Raw genomic sequence first — 18,944 nt, 5'->3', positions numbered from 1 at the left:
AATGACTTGCAGAGCAAAGCCTTCATTGAGAAATGACCAAATATAGGCATTTCATGGATGCAGAGGCCGAGGCAGAGCAATAGACACAAACTGGCCTGTAGCTACTACTGGTGCTGTTCTTCTCTTGTCCTGAACATCCAGGATGACGGCTGTCTCACCAGCTGGTGAGGACACACTAGACAACTCCCACTGTTTCCCTGCAGCCTCAAGGATGTTATGGAAACAGCAACAGATTCTCTAAACATTTTTCATTGCTGGTTGCTGGGACACGTGTGTTTATAATGATGGAGGAGTTCATAAAATGAACTTATGTAACTCAGTTGTCAGAATTCACACACACAGATCACAAGAGTGGAAGCCCTTTAAACCTATTCAGAGAAATGCTTTCTGTTGCAGCTTAGTCCAGTTTTGTATAGTTTTTGTATATCCTCCCGGCAACACCTAGATCTCAGGTTGAATGTACACAGTGGACATATGGAAATACAGCATGCAACATGATGTAGACCACAAACCAAATGAGATAAATGACAGCTCAACATGTATTAATAAACACATACCTTGATTAATATACTCATAAATATTGCCACAGTCATTTAATTTCATTCTGTATATATAGGCTACTACACATATTCCTCTTGATGATGTCAGCCAGGCATAACATTACACATGTGTTTTGTCTTTGCAGACGTACCAGAATCTTTTATTGAAGACATACAGGCTCTGTAAGAAAGGCATGTGTAATCAAATATGGCAGAGAATCTTTCATCACAGTGGTCACATATACAGTATGAGTGCCACTCGGACTTTTGTTTATCACATTAACCTCCTTTAGAAATGACATTCACTTAAAAGTACGATGTAAATCAACAGGAGCGTTGATATAAACCAGTAATGTTTTTTTTTTTTTCAAAATCCCCCAAAAGGTTAAGACATGTAGATGCATTACATAAAAAGTTATTTAAGGTATTCAAACACCCAGGCTAGAATGAATCTGTACACAATATAACATCAGATACTGAAGGACAGCCATTTGCACTTCCTGATAAAAAATGCATTATGTAATTATTTCCATGCTTAAACTCTTTCGTCATGCACCAGGTTTCCACTGGGCTGCTTTCCAATCCATTAAACCCTGCCTGAGATGTCTTGAGATTTGGCAATGAGACACACAAATCAAGGACCACCTTGACCCTTTTTTTTTTCTTAACCAGGTTTTCTTAAGTCAGACCGCCATGTTTGTTAATTCCCTGATATTTCCACCATTTCAGAATTCCCAGTTTGATCAGATTTACAACCGACAAGTATAAGGTGGCTTCCCTCTCCACAAATAAATAAATGGTCAAATTAATGTCCACTATATCAATGATAAACTTTTGTATATTAGAATTTTAAAAAGAGTTATTTGAATCTCTTATTAAGCTCATCGCACACTCCTCACCACGCTGACATTCAGATGCATACACAAGCCAACATGTTATATGATCGGCTTCATATAATCTAGTGCAAATAACCAGCAAAGCGTCAATATGAACATAAGGAGAAGCAACCACAAAAACTCATGGCACTCTCTGCAGTCGGCTAATAGAGAGCCCTGCATCACTCATTCTCCACAGAGTCCTTTTGGTCCAGTGTTTGAGGGGAGAACTCATAGTGAGGGCTTTTCATCCAACCGAAGGGCATCTCGTGTTTCACTTCCTCCTCCATCTGTCCCACAGAACAGCTCTTCAACTGCAGCCGGGGGGGTGAATGTCGAGTTCATCTCCTCGATGGTGGTTCTCCCCCTCTCTCTTCTTTCTCACTTCATATTCCAACAGGAAATGTTACTGCAACCACTTTGGCACCGGCACCTGTGGAGAGAAAAAAAAAAAAAAACCTAAGTATGTCTGCTTGTACCCTGGCTGAGCTTTACTTTAAACCCGTTATACGCACCTTCTTGAGTTGTTTCTTATCGCTCCCTCTGATGGAGGCGAGCAGTTGGTCCCTTGAGTTCTTACCACGAGCTGGAGTCAGAGAGTTCCTCATGTTGTTCACCTCCAGCATAGGAGGTGGAGGGGGTGGAGGTCCACCTCCAGGGGGAGGCGGAGGTGGCGGTGGACCTCCAGCTCCTCTTTTAGGTGTCAGCTTGGGTGAGGGCATGGGTGACGGTATGGGAGAAGGTTTGGGGGAGGCTTTAGGCGAGCTCCTCAGAGATCCTCCACCTCCTCCAGTCTTGGGCACCTCCAGCGTCCCCTTCTTCTCCCCGTTGGCCTGGGCCTGCTTCTGCTCCTGCAGGCGCTTCTGTCTCTGCCGGTCCATGTTGCGACTCAGTATGTTTGTGGTGGTCATTCTGGGCCCGGCTAACTCAAAGTGGTAGCCCAGTTTGAGCAGGGTGGTGTTTTCCTTCAGAATCTTGGTCATCTCCATCTCGGTCTTCCCGCCGCAGACGTGACGCTGGTTCTGGAAGCGAAGCTCGGTCAGCGTGGCGTTGTGCTGCAGCGCCTGGATCAGAGACAGGATGCCTTTGCCCGTGAGGAGGTTGGAGTCGACGTTGATGCTGGTGATGGTCTTGTTTTTGCGTATCGTGCCGCCGATGGCGTAGGCCACGTGGTCGTCTGCGCGACAGTTGGCCAAAGCGAATGTTTTCACGTGGGTGTTGCTCTGCAGAGCCTCCGCAAACTCGATGAGCGTCTTGGTCTTGATGACCTCCGAGTTGTTGACGTTGAGCTCCGTGAGGGTGGGGTCGTTGCTCCGAACCTGCTCCATCAGCTCATCAAACATGCTGGACTCTTCGTCCCCCTCTTCCTCCTTGGCCTTGCTGTTGGGAGTGTTTCTAGCAACACAGTTGCCAACTTTCTCACTTCCCTCAGCTTTAGCTTTTCCTTTGCCGACATCTTTTTCCTTTTTCTCCTCCACTTTCTTCTCTGTGCTAATCACCTTCTCCTTCTCTTTCACATGGTCACTGTGGTTGACCAGCTCTTCTCTATCTGTTCTTTTTTCTGCCTTGTCATTTTTCACCTGCACCTCACCCTTTACAGATGGTTGTCGCTCGAGTTTGACCTCCGGTTTGTTTTTCTCTTCAGCTTTTTTCTCCTCTGCTTTTGGCTTCTTTTCCTCTGTTTTACTCTCTTGGTTTTCTTGTACTTTGCTCTGCTTCTCCAACATTTTAGAGACAAGCCCTGAAGTCCTGAATCCCTCTGATTTCCTCTCCCTCTCCTTCTCTTTGCCCACTTCCTTTTCACTTTTTTCTCGTAGCTTAGAGATAATGTCTTTGGTTTTGCTGTCATCTTTTCTCCTGCAGTCTTCTTTCCTCTCCTTCTCTTTGCTGTCTTCCTTCTTCTCCTGCAGCTTGGAGATCATATCCTTTGTTTTGCTACCTGTGCTCTCTCTGTTGTCCCTCCTGTCTCTTAGCCTGTTGTCTTCGCACTTCTCTTTCTCGCTCGTCTCGTCTTTCGCGCCGCTGTCTTTGCTCTCCTGCATCCTGTACCTACTGGAAAGCCTGCTACTTCGCTCCTCTTTTGAACTTTCAGGACCTTTGCTGTTTCTGTCGTCCACCTTGGTGTCTCTTTCACCTGCGACGCTGCCTTGTCTTCTTAACCCTGCTTTGTTGTCATCGGCCCCCTCCTGGCTCAGGCCCATCTTCCTCAGGTATTCCTGCTTCCGGCTCTCCTTCTTCGGGTCACCCTGTGGGACGGCAAACAGAGAAGTGTGACGTGAGAAGTGATTTTTATATTATGCTGGATTAGGGTCAGACGGGGTTATTTTAAACTATTTCCTACACCAAAGTAATCATAATCCTCAATTTCCAGAGCTGAAAGACACCTTCAAAGACTCACAACTCAAAAGAGTTTGTTGCAAGACATAAAGAATATTCTGCACGACATGTGTAGGATGATATACCACCCGACCATGCAAATACTTGCGTAAATACTATACTTTGTCACTGTAAAACAGCTCCTTCTGCCATCTGCTGATGTAAACACACATTCTCCCTGGCACAATATGGCATGTGTGTTTACAGTCAGCAAAAGGACAAGGAGCCATTTTTATAGCACAGGGATACATTTGCGGCGGGTAGCTTGCTAAGTGTTTGATTTGTGAGTCTCCATCTGTTTTGCTGTGCGAGGCCGCGGCCCTGGCAGATGTATCCTTAAAAGGCAGTGAGTGTAGGAGCAATCAACCAAGGAATTCCATCAGGCCGGGATTAAGAAGCTCCACAGGGCCGACTGAAGTGCCTCTCCTTTAAACACAGAAACTGCTAGAAGTCTGGCTTCGCGACACACAACCGGGAGAAGGCTCTTTGTGTTGAAAAAAAAATCTTTTATAGCGTGACACAGGAGCAATAGAAGTGAATTTCATGAGGCTGTTTCTCTGCTTGTGAGGAGAGTGTTGATAATGTGAAATGGATGTAAGCATGCCTCAGAGGGGGGAAGACAATATTTTTCCTGGCACCAAAGCCAGCTCTTGGGACCAGTATTTATGAGCTGATGGACTGGACTCAGGGTGCATGAGGTCCACTTGGCAGGTTGCTTCAAGTCAAATGAAAAATAGCACACGGAAGCTATCATTAGAATACCTGGGGACACTGGATGTTATGTAACACTGTAATCCATCAGTCATACATTGTTGTTGGATTTTATGAAGCCCTTTAATGTCAACCATTATTCAAGCTGTTTCGACTGGAAACTACAGGAAGGACTGCAATGTATCTTCATAAAACAAAACACGAATCCACAAATCACTCAGTTTCTTTCATTTAAAAGCCACAAGCAGATAAGGAGTAACTTTAATCATCCACTAACCTCAATGGACTGTTCCCTCTGACTGAGCCTCCCTTTAGTGTCACTCTCCCTTTTGCTGTCCAGTTTAGCGTCCCGGACGTTGTTGCTCGTAGGTGGCTGAGCAGGTTGGTTCTCCCCCTGGACAAGGACCTTTCCTTCGTCTGGGTTGATGTCAGGCACTTTCATCATGGTCTGCTCCAGCTCCTCCACTTCCTCAGGGGACAGGGTGGACAGCAGGTTGTCCAGGTCCGGGTCCTCGCTGACCTGGCGCCCCGTACGGGTCAGGCCTCTCACCTTTCTCCTGGACATGGTTGTCTACAAAAGAAAAATCAAACTGAGGTGAAGGCTACACCCGTGGAGGAGAGAAGAGAAATATGATGGTGCTGATGGGAGTCGGCACAGTAAATCCCTTTATTTCAAATCAGACGTGCATTCTCACGGGCCAAAGCTGATGTCCTGCTGTCCCGACGCGTCCTGCTCACCAAAAAGCCACCAGAGGCATCAATCCTGGTGCAAAGAGGGTAGACTCAGTGTTGCACTGAGGGGTACCAGTGACAAACTGCAAGAGCCTCACATCATCAAAGTCGACTGTGAGGCTGGACATTCTTCGAAATCCTGTGAAAGTGCATGTCCATATTTAGTTCAGGGTACACACTCCTTAAAAGGTAATGGGAAGGGCTGAAGTTTACATAGATGCCAGAGCAGAGTTACTGAGACTTTCTATTACACAGTTCATGTTTATATTGGGACCAGCTCCTGATTATCTCCCCTAGTAATGATTAATTTTAACAACTGTGAATTTTACATCAGGTCTTCTGCCATAATAAGAGGGATTCCTGTTACTTTAAAGAATATTTCACAATTTGTTGCTTATTAAAAACAAACAAATCAAATTATGGGAAACAGTTGAAGTTAAAATATAACGTTGTTTCTGCAGGCACTCTTTATCTTCCAGCAGAAAGCCAGTGATTAGAGGGATGAATTACTTCTATCAGATTCACATGCTCAGTTCAATATGTGGAGAAAAATGAAATGAAAATATCCCACTGTTTTTATTAAATTACACGCTCTAGAATTTGGAGGCTGAGCAGCTCAAACCACATATTAGGTCAAAAAACCAATTACTACCTGAAAGTACCCGAAAGTAAAAAAAAATGTGCATGTGGTTTCATTATTTTAAAGAGGTGCATTTATGGAATAGAGAATAATTCAATTGTTAAAGAGAATAACATCAATTGAAAGCTTGAGTGTAAAATAACAATAACTAAGTGATTAGCAATATAAAGTCATATAAACTGAGTAATGTTAATATATGTCACTACATTTTTTTGTCACAGCTATCATGTAAACTATATAATTCAATTTCGCACACACTTGAATACAAATGTAAATGTCAAATAATACGTTTCATAGCAATCAAGAGGTTTTCTGTTTGCTTGTTTTTTAAAATCTGAATGTGTTGGATGTTGCTTGCGGTGAAATGAGTGAAATAAATCAAACCCACCGAACACCTGGAGATATACAACATCAGCTGGAGGTTAATATGGACATCTAGTGGTCAAAATGATGTACACACATGTTACTATAATCAAATTATATATTTCAAATCAACAAATGGACACAGCAGACTGTTGTATTTTACATTCCAAAGTTAAATTTTATGTTAATAGAAATAAAAACATTTCACTTACTGTATATTACAATGTCATACCATCCATATGACAACAGACAAAAAGCCAATCCAGACAAGTTATTTTGCCAACTGACGTCAGTTTCACTAAACACGCTCATGGAGTTGGTTTAGAAGCACAAATAAACAGAAACATCATTGATCAAGTGTCAGGTCAAATGACATAATAAAGCATCTTCCACAGAGAACTCCAGCCGTTCTGTTTGTGCTTTACAAAGGCTCAACAGATCTGTACACATGGACCTCGCCATTGAGTTTATTTCTGTAAACTAGCGGGAATAACTGTCGTCTGATTCATCGCATGGTTAAGAGGTGAGACGAGGTACAGCTCCAAGTCTCAAGGAAATGTTTGAGAAAACCCAGGCTTCTGTAATCAGCACTACAGTATATAACTGTTTTTTTTGTTTGTTTTTTAATGTGCCTCATTTGACTTTCAGGTCGAGATACATTACACCTAAATAAAGATGAATCCAGACATCACGTATTAGCAGTCAGTTAAATATACAACACATGCTTCAGACGTCCTGTTTTACAGTTCAAACATCTTTACAAGAGCACAGGGCTGTTTTTGTCTGGACAAAATGCCAAACTAGACCCAATTACTGATAAATGAATCCACTGTTACAGGCCCTGACCTCACTGGAGCCCAAATCTGTAAGAGCATATTCCAAAAGAATAGTTTGACATATTGGGAAATGCACCTATCGGCTTCCTCACGTCCGAACCACAAGGGTGGGCAGTATCACAGAAATCTGGTTCTGATCTGATAAGTAAACCTAGGGTTGGTACTGACACCTTTTACTGTGAAAAGCAGCTAATGCACAATGCATCATGTACAAAACAGAAATGTATTACCATTTATGAGGTGATTATCACTGAATATATTTGCCAGGCTGAACAAATTTCCTTTTACGATTCTCATTCTCATTTTACTTTATAAAAATGTGTGATTAAGCATTAGTCATTTTTAATGGTAAATAAATCTCAACATGTGAATTCACTTAACTACAGAGCTGAATGACACTGGAATAAGTAGCTGTCTGAAGGTTAAAAAAAAAATAAAAATAAAAAGCCACTCCCTTACACCACTGTGTTAAGTGCATTAATGGCAGTTACTGATATATGGCTTTATACACCAGCCTCTTTCATGACTGGAAGACATACCATTGACTTGCAGCGAGTGCATTCATGTCATATTGTTTAAACCATAATTAAAGGTACTAACTCAGAAAAACCATTAATGTCACACTCAACTTTTAAGTGCAATGAAAACTGGGAAATTCTGACAGTGACAAAATCTTTTCCCAAGTTTAAATAACAATATATTTCCCCATTTTGCCACATTGCATAAATGCAGCATTGCAGAACTTGTACTTTAATTTATATCAACACTATGCTTAACTGTTTTCATTTGACCTCAGGGGACATACTGAACTTGGATGCTAAATACAGTATATTAGACAGGTTTAGTTCTTTGCTTATTCACACTAACACATAATATAATCAGCGAACAAACCATGATGTATTGTAAATGAAGTGATCCAGCAGCTCACAAAGAAGTTGCAATTGCAATTTTGCCGCTGAGATATTTGTACACCGAGTGTAGGACTTTTCATAACCGAATATTTCTACAGAGTGTTATTGCTACATTTATTGAGGTAAAAGATCGGAGCACCTCTTCTCACCGGTGTGTTATCAGTGGTCTCGTCAGCAAGAGAGCAAATAAGCTATATCTCCCAAAATGCCAAAGCTTTAAAGAAAGGTGGTTAACCAAACCTACTCTTTCAACAGTAGTGATATTTGGCTTTGTAGCTTAGTCCAGAAGGTGAGAACCCATTCACAGTAAAAGGTAACCTCAAGGATAATAAATACCAAATGGAAAGATGCCAAAACATCAAATCTTTTGTTACAATAACAATACATTATTTTAAAATAACCTGTTACATTATCATAAAATATTCAGCTGAAGAACAGATTTACAAAATATGTATTTAAATAGTTATTCTCTTGTTTTTTCCCCCCATGGTTAATCATTATAAGGTGGGACATTCTGCTTTCTCAAGCAGCATGGCCTGCAGCTCCCCTGACCTGATATGTTACAAGAAATAAACAAGAGTTATGCCACTATAAAAACACTGTACCTGGCATTATGGGATTAAATCTCAAGAGACTCATTTCTAAATTCATTCAAAATGAGAAAAGAAGCAGGAGGGGAACAGATAGCTTTCACTGGGTAGCATGCCGATGTTGAGATGTTATTAGAACAGTGCAGCTAATATATTACCATGAAGTAAGTCGTCAAAAGGAGACAAAGTTGAAACAAACGAGGCGATCGTACACAGAGTAGGAGAACCATGGAAACCAGTGAGCAAATCTAAGGCAGCATCAACCTGCCTTGAACCTACACACATCACCTTTTTAAATCAATCCTGCGTCCCATATTTCCAATTTGTATTTCAAAACAGATAGAGCAATAAAGACATGGTGTAATCGTAACTTGGAGACTGTGGATCAGTGACTGGGATGACCTGGAATGTCGTCTTAGGCAGTTCAAATTTAGTAGTAAAGGACTTCCGCCTGTGACGAATAAAAAGGGAGCGCATTATCTGTGTTGTAAATCCTTCTTCTTTTCTTTTTTTTGTACCTCTCTTCTGGAATGTAATGAGCCCTCTCTTTAGGTAACACCCTGCCACTGAGGTGAGTGTGTCAGAGGGCAGAGGTGGCAGCACGCAGTCCAGATGGCAGACGGATACCTCCTCACTTTCAACCGGCCCCGGAGCGATCAGACGTCACGTTTCAGATCAGAATTTCATTAACATAAATACTATGTAAAAGTAGGACAACATTGTAAATAAAACATGAAAGAAAAATAAAACACCTTAAAGTGCCTCCTCCTCATTCTCTTTTACAGGCAAACCACTGCTAGTCAAGCTGTAGTGTTTATTGTCGTGTGTCTGTGTTGGAGTGTGTGAGAGTGTTACTGCCTTCTCCTTTTCGAAACAGTCATGTCTCTCAGCGGTTGTTTCCCACTCTGTGTGTGTGTGTGTATGTATGTGTATGTGCGTGCGTGTGTGTAGTAGGAGCCCATCAGTGACCAGGATACTGAGGTGGTGAGTAAGGGGGAGGAGCTGAAACACAAAGAAGTAAAAAAAAAGAGAAAAACAAAGTCAGATGAGGACATTTTAGACACCTAAGAGTTCCAACACAGTTAAAAGGGATAGTTCAACATTTTGGCAAATTGGCCCATTGCCATAATCCCTATTGTTTTAGTAGGTTCATTACCTTTATTTGTCGGTGTAAGCTATTTTTAGAACGGCGGAGCAGAGCCGCTAGCTGCTCAGAGCTACACTACGGAGGCTAATGGGATTTCTTGGTTTCCCTCATCAAACTCATCAAATACACAATCCAACAACTCAAATGCAGAGACTGCTTGCCAAAAAACTGCCCCGATGGAAATGCGCATCAGTGGTTTTGCATGAATTTACCTCTAAAACAACTCTGTCTCATAACGTTACATTATTATCTCACAGCGTGGTGAATGTGCAGGTCACAACTTGTCCACCAGAGCGTTTTGGAGTTGTTGGATTGTGTATTTGATGAGTTTGATGAGGGAAACCAAGAAATCCCATTAGCCTCCGTAGTGTAGCTCTGAGCAGCTCACGGCTCTGCTCCGCCGTTCTAAAAATAGCTTGCACTGACAAATAAAGGTAACGAACCTACTGCTATGACTATAGGGATTATGGCAATGGGCCAATTTGACAAAAAGCTCAGCTTGTCTCACCCTGGCTGTATGCAGGATCCATTGGGTGTGGTGGATACGGTCCAGGCTGCATCATCGGGTAGTGCGGGGGCATTCCAGGGTACTGGGGCGCCATTGGATAAGCTGCATGGGGATAGTCGGAGGGGCCCAGCGGTTTTCCATAAGCATCGTACATGGGCTCCAGTGGGTAGCTGGCCATGGGGATCTGCTGGGCTGTGGGTTCAGAGACACACAGACTTTAGTGAAGGAAAACACCAGGGCCTAAGGAGAAGGGGTGTCACGGCACTGCACAGGGACAGATTTTATGATTCTTGGATATTAAAATTAAAATCTGACTTGATCCAAAGTGTAGAGGTCTTACCATCATAGGGTGTCCTGCCCCGCTGCTGTCTTCTCTGGTAGAGGTAACAGCACGAGCACATGAAGCAGCACACCATGGTGGCAATGATGGCCACAAACAGGAGGATGGAGGAGGCAATGCCGGCTAAAGTGGTGGGGCTGAGGAGAGGAGGAGGAAGAGAAAGAGGAGGGTGAAGGACTTGCTAATCTCACGTTGCCTCTGTCTTGCTAATAAGAGCTCAATTTAAAAGGAGACATATTCTGCCCCTTTTCCACAAATTAAAATAGTTCCCAGGTGTCTTAAAGACATGTCTGTGACATGCTTTGGTCAAAATACCCCAAGGGTTAAACATCACAGCTCTTTTCATCCTCTCTAAACAGCCCTGTTCAGAACGGCTGGTTTCAGTGCCTGTCCCTTTAAATGCAAATGAACCACTGATTGCCCCGTCCCTTCTACTGGTACCAGGTAGGGGTGGGATTATGCAAATTCGAAACCTAGTTACATCACTGGAAGACAACTGAAGGAACAGCTTGTAAAACCACCTGGATTTCAACATAGGGAGCCTGCACATTACAGATTTTTTTTGTCAATTCTCACATTTTGGGGGCTGGAAGGCAAGACAAACACCCAGGGTTTCCCCAAGTGTATTATAAGCCTGGCGGGCTGCCAGGTCTTACTTGCCCCGCCACCAGGCTAAGCATTGTTTAGTTCTTTTTTTAAAATCAGTTTTTGTACTCCATTAACACGTAATCAGGTGTCTGTTTCATCACCGGACAACGTCACAACTTCGTCGCGCATAACGGGACACGTCACAGACATCATGCTCATCAGACCGCTGCTTCACCAGCGGAGAGGAACGCACCGAGTCCACGTTAACGTGAGCCGAGCCGCAGCTCCAAAAGGCTCAGCCAGCTGCTGTAGCACGGCTGGTAGCTGGTAGCTGGTGAAGCAGCACTCTGGTAGCTGTTAGCACGTCAGAGCTCTGGCTTTCACCTGAAAATGATCCACTCCATAGTTTGTTTCATTTTTCAGCTTGTAAGGTTTGCGTTTACACATGTTTGTTTTCACTCTGGTCCAAACAGTAGATTACAGAGTATCTTTGGTAGATCCATGACTGTCTCGTTTCCATGACGACTGACCGGAAAAAGACGCGTGTTACGCCACGTTTGCGTGACTTGAGATTGTAAAAATCTCTGAGAAATAAGGCTAGACCAGGCAGTTGTTTTTTTAGTTTTTAGTGCAGATAGTTGATATAATTTATTTAAATAGTATTTTCATTATTTATTTATTTTTGTGGTTGGTTGGTTGAACAGCAATTCAAGAGTGCAATCGGCTGGTGTTTAATATGTTACATAAATGTCTTATAATAAGACATGATAATGATAATATTTTCACATTTCCAGTCAACTTTTAACATTGATCTTAAGGCCTTATGAAATCACATCTTCTAAATTCTATTACTCCATTAATGAATTTGTTACCTATAGTACAGGGCCCTGCCATCAGTCAGTGGTCAGGGTCAGGCCCCTTTCACAAAAAAACACGCTTGGGCGCCGGTGGGCCGTCGGTGCCACCCTACCAGCGGGCTTAACAAGTTTTCTGGGGGAAACCCTGAACACCCAAACACATGTTAAAGAGCCTTCAAAAAGTGGTATTTCCATAATACAGGTATGTCCCCTTTAAAGAAGCCCCGGCGTGATTCAGACCCACGGAAAATCATATCAGTATAATGACAAACGCCCTTCATCTCCTCGCTCCTCTAGCAGATCTCATCACCTCGCGGTGAAGCAACAAAAGCCCTCCATTTCATCACAGCCCCCCCGCCGCCCACTGATCTCATCTCCCACTGGGCTTAATAAGCTGCGAGTTGCCTGCTTGCTACAGAATAGTGATGGATGATTTCCAGTGCCGAGGAGGAAAACTGTCATGTTGCAACCTCTCAGGTACCAGCGTGCTCAGCCCGGCGTTATCACCATCCCTCGCAAGGGAGAATTAAACACCACTGAACAACGCACAGAGAGCTGATGTGATGGGACGACTAATGAGAAGATATTACACTCTGAGGACCAAAGCAATGTCGTTCTGTCAAATGCAGCCAGTGGGCCATAAGGAACTGGCCCCACATCTCTCAGTCTATCTGTACATACTATTATTACCTCATATAAAGTAGGAATATAACTATAATGATGTTAAAGGGACATTGTGTAACTTCTCCTGTTATCTATTCACGAAAATCGATTATTTCCTTCAAAAGTATGTTTTTCATTAATCAGTAATCATGCCATGACAACATATTGTCACGTGTATTGTTTTGCCTCGTGCTGACGGACCACTTGTTTACATAGAGGCTTGTTTATGCCGTTACATGCAGCGGCTGTCGTCCGTCTGCCGTCTGCCCAATTTCATGTGAATGCAGCATGAAAAATACGATTGAGTTGCTTGTGATATACAACCACAACGCTAGATGGAGTAATTCCTACACAATATACCTTTAAAATAAACTTCAAGCAGAAGTAAGCGATCCGGTCGTTTTGGCTAATGCTGCGTTCCAGGCAGGCTTTTGAAACCGTAAATTACAGCTTCAAGTCACGACTTACGACTTTGTAGCGTTCCAGGCAACCCACTCGTGTTTTTCCGACCTGTTTTACCTGTGAAAGTCACTATAACGGCCACTCGTAACTTCCGACCCGTGAACTCGTACCAGATCGAACTGGTACGACTTCACAGGTCGGAAAAACACGAGTTACGGGACGAACCATAACGTCTTGTCAGCCGATGGAGTTAGCAGCCCCCGTCCTCGTCATGGATCTATTGGTCCTCGTCCCTACGTCACCACATTCAGGCGCATCCCTTGGCTGCACACACAGCCCTTCATGCCGTTCTCTCTCCTCATTGGATAAAACTTGTAGGATACAAGGAAAGTTTTCTCCTCGGCTTACAGCAGAGCAGAGTGACTGACAGACCCGTGTTTCGGTCCAAACACTCTATGTAAGTGATTGCTGTCGGAAGATAGAACTATTTAAGACTTATATTAACACAAAAATATCGCTTACTTCTGCTTTAAAGCACTTTCTTTTTTCTTAAACTCATTTTAATAGCATACAGTGCTATTAAAATGAATGTCTTCAGTTCTTGCAAGATTTATTGCATTGTATATTAATTTTTATTTACACTCAATAACCCATTATTAAAAATCTAAGTGAACTCTCTCATTCAGCAGATGTATTCAGATCCTTTTGTTCTTCATCTTTTATCTTTGAGATGTGTTAACAATTTGACTGGAGACCACTTTCAGGCCCTACTGCCCCCACTAAGCCAGAGCCACATGCTCTTTATTGTTCTTTTGTTATCTTGTCTGTATATACTTCTGTATATACTGTATATATGGATATATGTTCATAGATGTCTTATCTTTGGTGCAGATTGTGCCTGCTTTAAATAAACAAAGGGATGTGTGATCCTGCACTGATAGCGTCGGCATGTGAACACAAACACTGACTCTTGGTTTCGGAGCATGCAGAAATATACTAGTGTTCAATAAAGAGCCAGATGATTGTGTTGTTGTTGTTGTTGTTGACCCCACCTGAACTGGAAGAGCATGCAGCGTTTCTGCTCCTTCTCTGTGATCATCTTGAAGGCGTCCAGGCAGCAGTAGCGCCGGTGGCAGTTCCCACAGCAGAAAGTGATGAGAGGGCAGTCGAAGCCGTTGTGCCAGGTGCCGTTTTTGTCCACATACCACAGACAGTCCTCGTTCCCGCTGACTGCAAGGCGAGAGCAACAAGGGGGATATGATCAGAAGAGCGGAAAGAAGAAAAGAGGGAAGCAGGGAGAGTGGGAGTGATCCTTACAGTACTTCACGTCTCTCAGTTAGAGCGTTTAATCACACAGTTTCCCCCCCAAAAAAGCGAGAAAAACTCCTGAACGTTCGTTTACAGATCCGGCTTTGTCCTGCCCTCGGGAGAAAATAAATATTTATTTCAAACTTGTACCGGCTCTTCTCTCGTCTTTCTTATTCCAGGCCAAACAAAGTCATAATGCATTATTCAACACTTCCCTGTGGCTGAGGTTGAAAACTGATCAGAGCTCAAGTGAGGTAACTAGGAGATTTAAGACTTGACTGTCTGAAATGACAAAGGAGACGATTTACTCATCATAGGACTGCAACTAACAATCATTTCCACTATCAATATTTCTTCTTCTTTTTAAATTGACTACCGGTAATCATTTGGAAAATAGTAAAAAGGTTTAGAGTTTACAGTGTCCTACAGCTGAGGATGATATCACCCCATCCAGGAGATCCAGAGCTCCAACATATTCAATTTATTATGATTTAAGTAAACCAAGTAAACCAAGCAAATCTTCACATTATAGAACCTGGAACCATCAAATATTTGTCAAATTTGTCACAAAAAAGACCTGAATGATTGAGTATGATTGAGGATCAATATCACAATAATCGGCAATAGTAATCCTGCCCCAGGAAATCAGCCTCTGCGTGCGTTTCAAAAGTCAGAAAAGTGGAATAATAACACTCAACTCTCAGTTTGTAATCTCTAGCGTGAAAGACAACGGTCCACGCCTACTGAGAGAGTATTCTGTCTTTCAGAAGAACAAACACATACGTCCTGGACTAAACTGAGAGGAGTATGTGTGATTATGGTCTGAACAATGTATACAGTAATTTAGGGCAACACCACATGTGCAGTACAGGATGCTAAAAGTCACACTGGTCTTGTACATTCAACACAACTTTTCTGAAGCCTGACACCACATACCATCAAGCATCTTGGACCCTACAAAAGACTTTACAGTATGCAAAAACAATGCTACATTACCAGTAGACAAATCTGCAGTAGACGAAATTTTGATACAATTTTTTGCTCACAAAACATATTCTACAGTTTGCTGTAAGCTTTCATATTACACTATGACTATGCAGACGGTCTTGAAATGAGTTTGTCACATACAATGACACAATAGGCAAAGCCTCTTAGTTAACCCTCAGTTGGCAGTTTATTAGTTACGGTTATCTGAACTGATCCAGGCTAATAAAACAACTGTCCAATTTTTGTTTTTGATTCAGCTTTATGGTCGTTTTTGGAGGCTATGGTGCTGTTGTTGAACTGTAATGTCTTATACTGAGGGAAAATTACTGTTCACTTAGGTAATTGATATCACTGAGGATACAGAACAGAAACACCTCCCTTCAGAACATAAGACGGACACATCACAAACTGCATTAGCCAAAAATATTTAGTTGAGTGAAATCACATTAAGAATTTTTTGCAACTGACTATCATTTCAGTTCTACTTCTACTTACTAAAGGTCATTTTTTATTAAACAAATGTCAAAGAAAATCCTGTTTTCACCCTCTTAAGTATTAAGATTTCCTGTTTTCCCCTGATCTCCATCACATTGTTAGGGGTTGTGCTGTTGGTTGGACAAATATGTTTGGACATATCATCAAGAACTCTAGAATGAAGAATTTTTGCTTAATTTTTCTAACATTTTACAAACCAAGCACTTCATCAGTAAATCAAGAAAATAATCTGCAGATGAGACCATAATAAAAACAGCCGCCAGCTGCTGACCTAGTGTACCTAGTACATGTTATGAACTGTTGCTGCAGTCCATGTAAAAGGTAGCCTACTACATAAATAAGGTTTGACAGAGATGTTGGAAAAGAATGAAATATTTGCATTCTTTAAAAATTACATTATTTTGAAAAACAAAAAAAGTGCTAAGGTACATTTAATGTTTTTTTTTCCATGGTTTATTATTGTACCTCATTATTGATTATTCTAATGTATTTTTTTCAAATAATTTAAAAAACTTTTTTTAATTGAAAATAATCCTTATAGTTTATGTCCCCTAAGTTTTGTGAGTAAATCTATTCACAGTGCTATCACAACCTCACTGTAACAGCTTCACATCCGAGATGCTCCCAACAAAAATGGCATCTTTGCTTAAACAATGACTGAACTACTCACTTTGTCTAACATGTTGAACCTGGTTTTGTGGTTCACTAACGTTAGCCTACTTGATGTATCAAACAGCACTGGTGGTGTAGCACCTTCTACAAAAACCCTAACTTACTTACTGCTGTAAATGTTTGAAAATGCAAACAGTTTAAAGGAGTATTATCGCAAAATTCGGCCACTAGATGGAGCCAGGCGGAGCTTATCAGATATAAACAAGTGGGCAGCTGTCAGAGAGAGAGAGCAGCCTCGTTTAGTCCCCCCCGCCCCCCCTCCTTCTCCCTCCCCCCTCCTCCTCCTCCCTCACCAGGCCGAATGAACGTGCAATCGCGGGAAAAAGAAAACTCGCTAGTGGAAGCGGCAGCTCTACGTCGCGCACAACCACAACAAGGACAACAACAACTGAAACGTCCTCCTCCTTAATAACGCTGAGAGGACAGCTGAAGAAAGACACAGGGACGTGGAGACAAAGTGTTCTACCAGCGATTCAGTGACTGTGAGCACCCTAACACTGCTACATTACTTACTGTTGCATATTTGTCCGGTTCGGAGGTCGGATTTGCGAGTTCCGAGTGCATTTTAACGCAGCAAGCGCCGGGCCGGCTTGGATCATAACAAAGACAAATGCTGCATTTGCCCCACGGACACTATACTGTTGGCGATTTTTTTTGTAAATTTAGTTATGGCTCCCCCCGACCCATCTTTTGCATATTTCAGCTTATTTTATGCTATTACTGCTGTATTTGCGATAATGCTCCTTTAAGTTGAACATACATAAAGCGGTGAGACCGGTGCAGGCTAAACACTGAGCAGGTCAGTCTGAGTGGTCCAGGCCTTAGATAAACACCGAGGTTCACTAGTAAACAGCCGGAGAGCAGCATGAGACCCTGTGGGGGGCTGCTGGTGATGTTGGAGGCTCTGGTGGCGGCTGTTGCTTCACGGCCCGGTTACATACATATAACGGCCGAGGACAAACGTTAGCAGCGGACTGCAGCCGGTTAACCGTGAGGCGTCGGGCAGCGGCGGCGCGGCCTGGATGGAGAGCCATAATCTTACCCTGAGAAGAGCTGAGGACGATGGCGAGCAGCGCCACAGTCACCGAGATGAGGGACATGTTGCCCGCCGGAAAGACCATCATCCCCATCCCTGGCTTTGAACCAACCGAGCGATAACAAAATCAAAGGTGAGTCGCTGTGGTCGCTGGAAACAAGCTCGGCTGGGTGTTGAGGCTAGCGGTCGTCCTCAGTCATTATCGTGGCGCTGGAGCAGCACGGGCGACGGGACGGCTCCGACGGGCGGCAGTTTATCCGTCGAAATGACACATCGCGGCGGTGACGCCGTTCAGCGGGATGAGCAGGATGCTGCGTTCACGGGCTGCACGGAGCGTCGGAAATGAGCGCTATTGTTTCTGCAAGGGCGAGTTGTGAGAGGCGGCGTGAAAGTCCAATGCAGAAGCTGCGTCTCAAGATTTGTGATGGTACAAACAAAATAAAAAGTGCAATTAAAGTGAAACTATTTAAAAACAAAACACACATACACAATAGCAGTCTACGTAGTGCCTGTAGGACCTTCAAGAAAGAGGTTTAGGTGTTATCATTGATTGTAGGGCTGGATCAATTGATTATTCAATCACAGAAAAAAGCCCTACATATTTAATAAATAACTAATCACTTCGCCAATTCCCATGCAAAAAGGGTACACTGACATTCCAGTATCACGTGGAAAGATTTGCCGTCTCTCTTTGTCATATTATATCATTGTATTAAATAGAACTAAATGTTTTGGGGTTTGGTCAAACAAAATAGGCATTTGAAGACTTGAGTTTGGACCCTGCAAAGTCATACTTGGCATTGTTTCGTTATCTTTTGACCTTTCATGTCATTGTTATGAATATAATAATATCAGCAGCATTACTTTACATACAGTCTGGCTCTGATATTGAAGCTCTTCGGGTGTGGAGTAATAGTCAATGGGTTACTTGCCCAGGGGCTGCCAGGGTTTACTCCATAGAAATTGGATTGACATGGCATTGAAATCATTTGTTGTAAACTGTTTTACCAATTCTGTGTCCAGGTAATGACTGTAGGAGCTGCTCAACCACATGTTCTCCACACCTAGAATCAAAGACTGACCTTTGCATTCATTCTGTTAGCACACCAATCACCCAACGTTTCTTTTCCACACTGTAGTTAAATCTCCTCTGTGTACTCTACTCTGTCATCCATTCATCTAAACCTACTAAACCTTTTTCATGTTATAGCAAAATATCTTAATATTATATATATTATTTAGTTTTATCTATAGACACTTTGAAGACCCAGTCATTAGCCCACTCAATCATCTTATCCAGACCTTTTCTTTTGGTTGAGGCTCCTCCCCTCACCTCCAGCAGGTAAACCCCACTAGCTACAAATCAAA

At 42.6% G+C, this 18,944-nt stretch overlaps 2 protein-coding genes across 3 annotated transcripts; both read right to left on the bottom strand.

The window, feature by feature from the left end:
• Window positions 1–736: 736 nt before the first annotated feature.
• lmod1b (leiomodin 1b (smooth muscle)) lies at window positions 737–5,331 on the bottom strand. 2 transcript variants are annotated; one of them, XM_083971461.1, is made up of 4 exons: window positions 5,197–5,331; window positions 4,779–5,072; window positions 1,930–3,660; window positions 737–1,847 (listed from the first exon to the last, which is right to left on the bottom strand). In XM_083971461.1, exons 2-4 carry the CDS (start codon window positions 5,064–5,066, stop codon window positions 1,821–1,823), a joined length of 2,046 nt encoding a protein of 681 aa, XP_083827587.1. In that variant the 5' UTR covers window positions 5,067–5,072; window positions 5,197–5,331; the 3' UTR covers window positions 737–1,820. The 2 variants fall into 2 exon arrangements, with proteins under 2 accessions (XP_083827587.1, XP_083827588.1); XM_083971462.1 differs by having other exon boundaries at window positions 4,779–5,300.
• A 4,140-nt stretch (window positions 5,332–9,471) lies between these two features.
• shisa4 (shisa family member 4) lies at window positions 9,472–17,831 on the bottom strand. The gene is made up of 5 exons (XM_083971790.1): window positions 17,583–17,831; window positions 14,131–14,308; window positions 10,569–10,705; window positions 10,229–10,420; window positions 9,472–9,575 (listed from the first exon to the last, which is right to left on the bottom strand). Exons 1-5 carry the CDS (start codon window positions 17,668–17,670, stop codon window positions 9,535–9,537), a joined length of 636 nt encoding a protein of 211 aa, XP_083827916.1. The 5' UTR covers window positions 17,671–17,831; the 3' UTR covers window positions 9,472–9,534.
• Between the last annotated feature and the right edge of the window lie 1,113 nt (window positions 17,832–18,944).

Source organism: Trachurus trachurus (assembly GCF_905171665.1).
Source record: "Trachurus trachurus genome assembly, chromosome: 5".
NCBI lineage: Eukaryota > Metazoa > Chordata > Actinopteri > Carangiformes > Carangidae > Trachurus > Trachurus trachurus.
The sequence above is the reverse complement of the archived record's forward strand: the minus strand, read 5'-3'. Positions and strand labels throughout refer to the sequence as shown.

What these genes read in the sequence shown, in the direction of transcription:
- shisa4 (XM_083971790.1), bottom strand. Translation starts at nt 17,670, where the DNA reads ATGGGGATGATGGTCTTTCCGGCGGGCAACATGTCCCTCATCTCGGTG. An exon ending in CGTCCTCAGCTCTTCTCAGG is followed by an intron (nt 14,309 to 17,582) that starts GTAAGATTATGG and finishes CTCGCCTTGCAG; the next exon opens with TCAGCGGGAACGAGGACTGT. An exon ending in GGATCCTGCATACAGCCAGG is followed by an intron (nt 9,576 to 10,228) that starts GTGAGACAAGCT and finishes TTTGTGTTTCAG; the next exon opens with CTCCTCCCCCTTACTCACCA.
- lmod1b (XM_083971461.1), bottom strand. Translation starts at nt 5,066, where the DNA reads ATGTCCAGGAGAAAGGTGAGAGGCCTGACCCGTACGGGGCGCCAGGTC. An exon ending in AGAGGGAACAGTCCATTGAG is followed by an intron (nt 3,661 to 4,778) that starts GTTAGTGGATGA and finishes GCCGTCCCACAG; the next exon opens with GGTGACCCGAAGAAGGAGAG. An exon ending in ATAAGAAACAACTCAAGAAG is followed by an intron (nt 1,848 to 1,929) that starts GTGCGTATAACG and finishes TTCTCTCCACAG; the next exon opens with GTGCCGGTGCCAAAGTGGTT.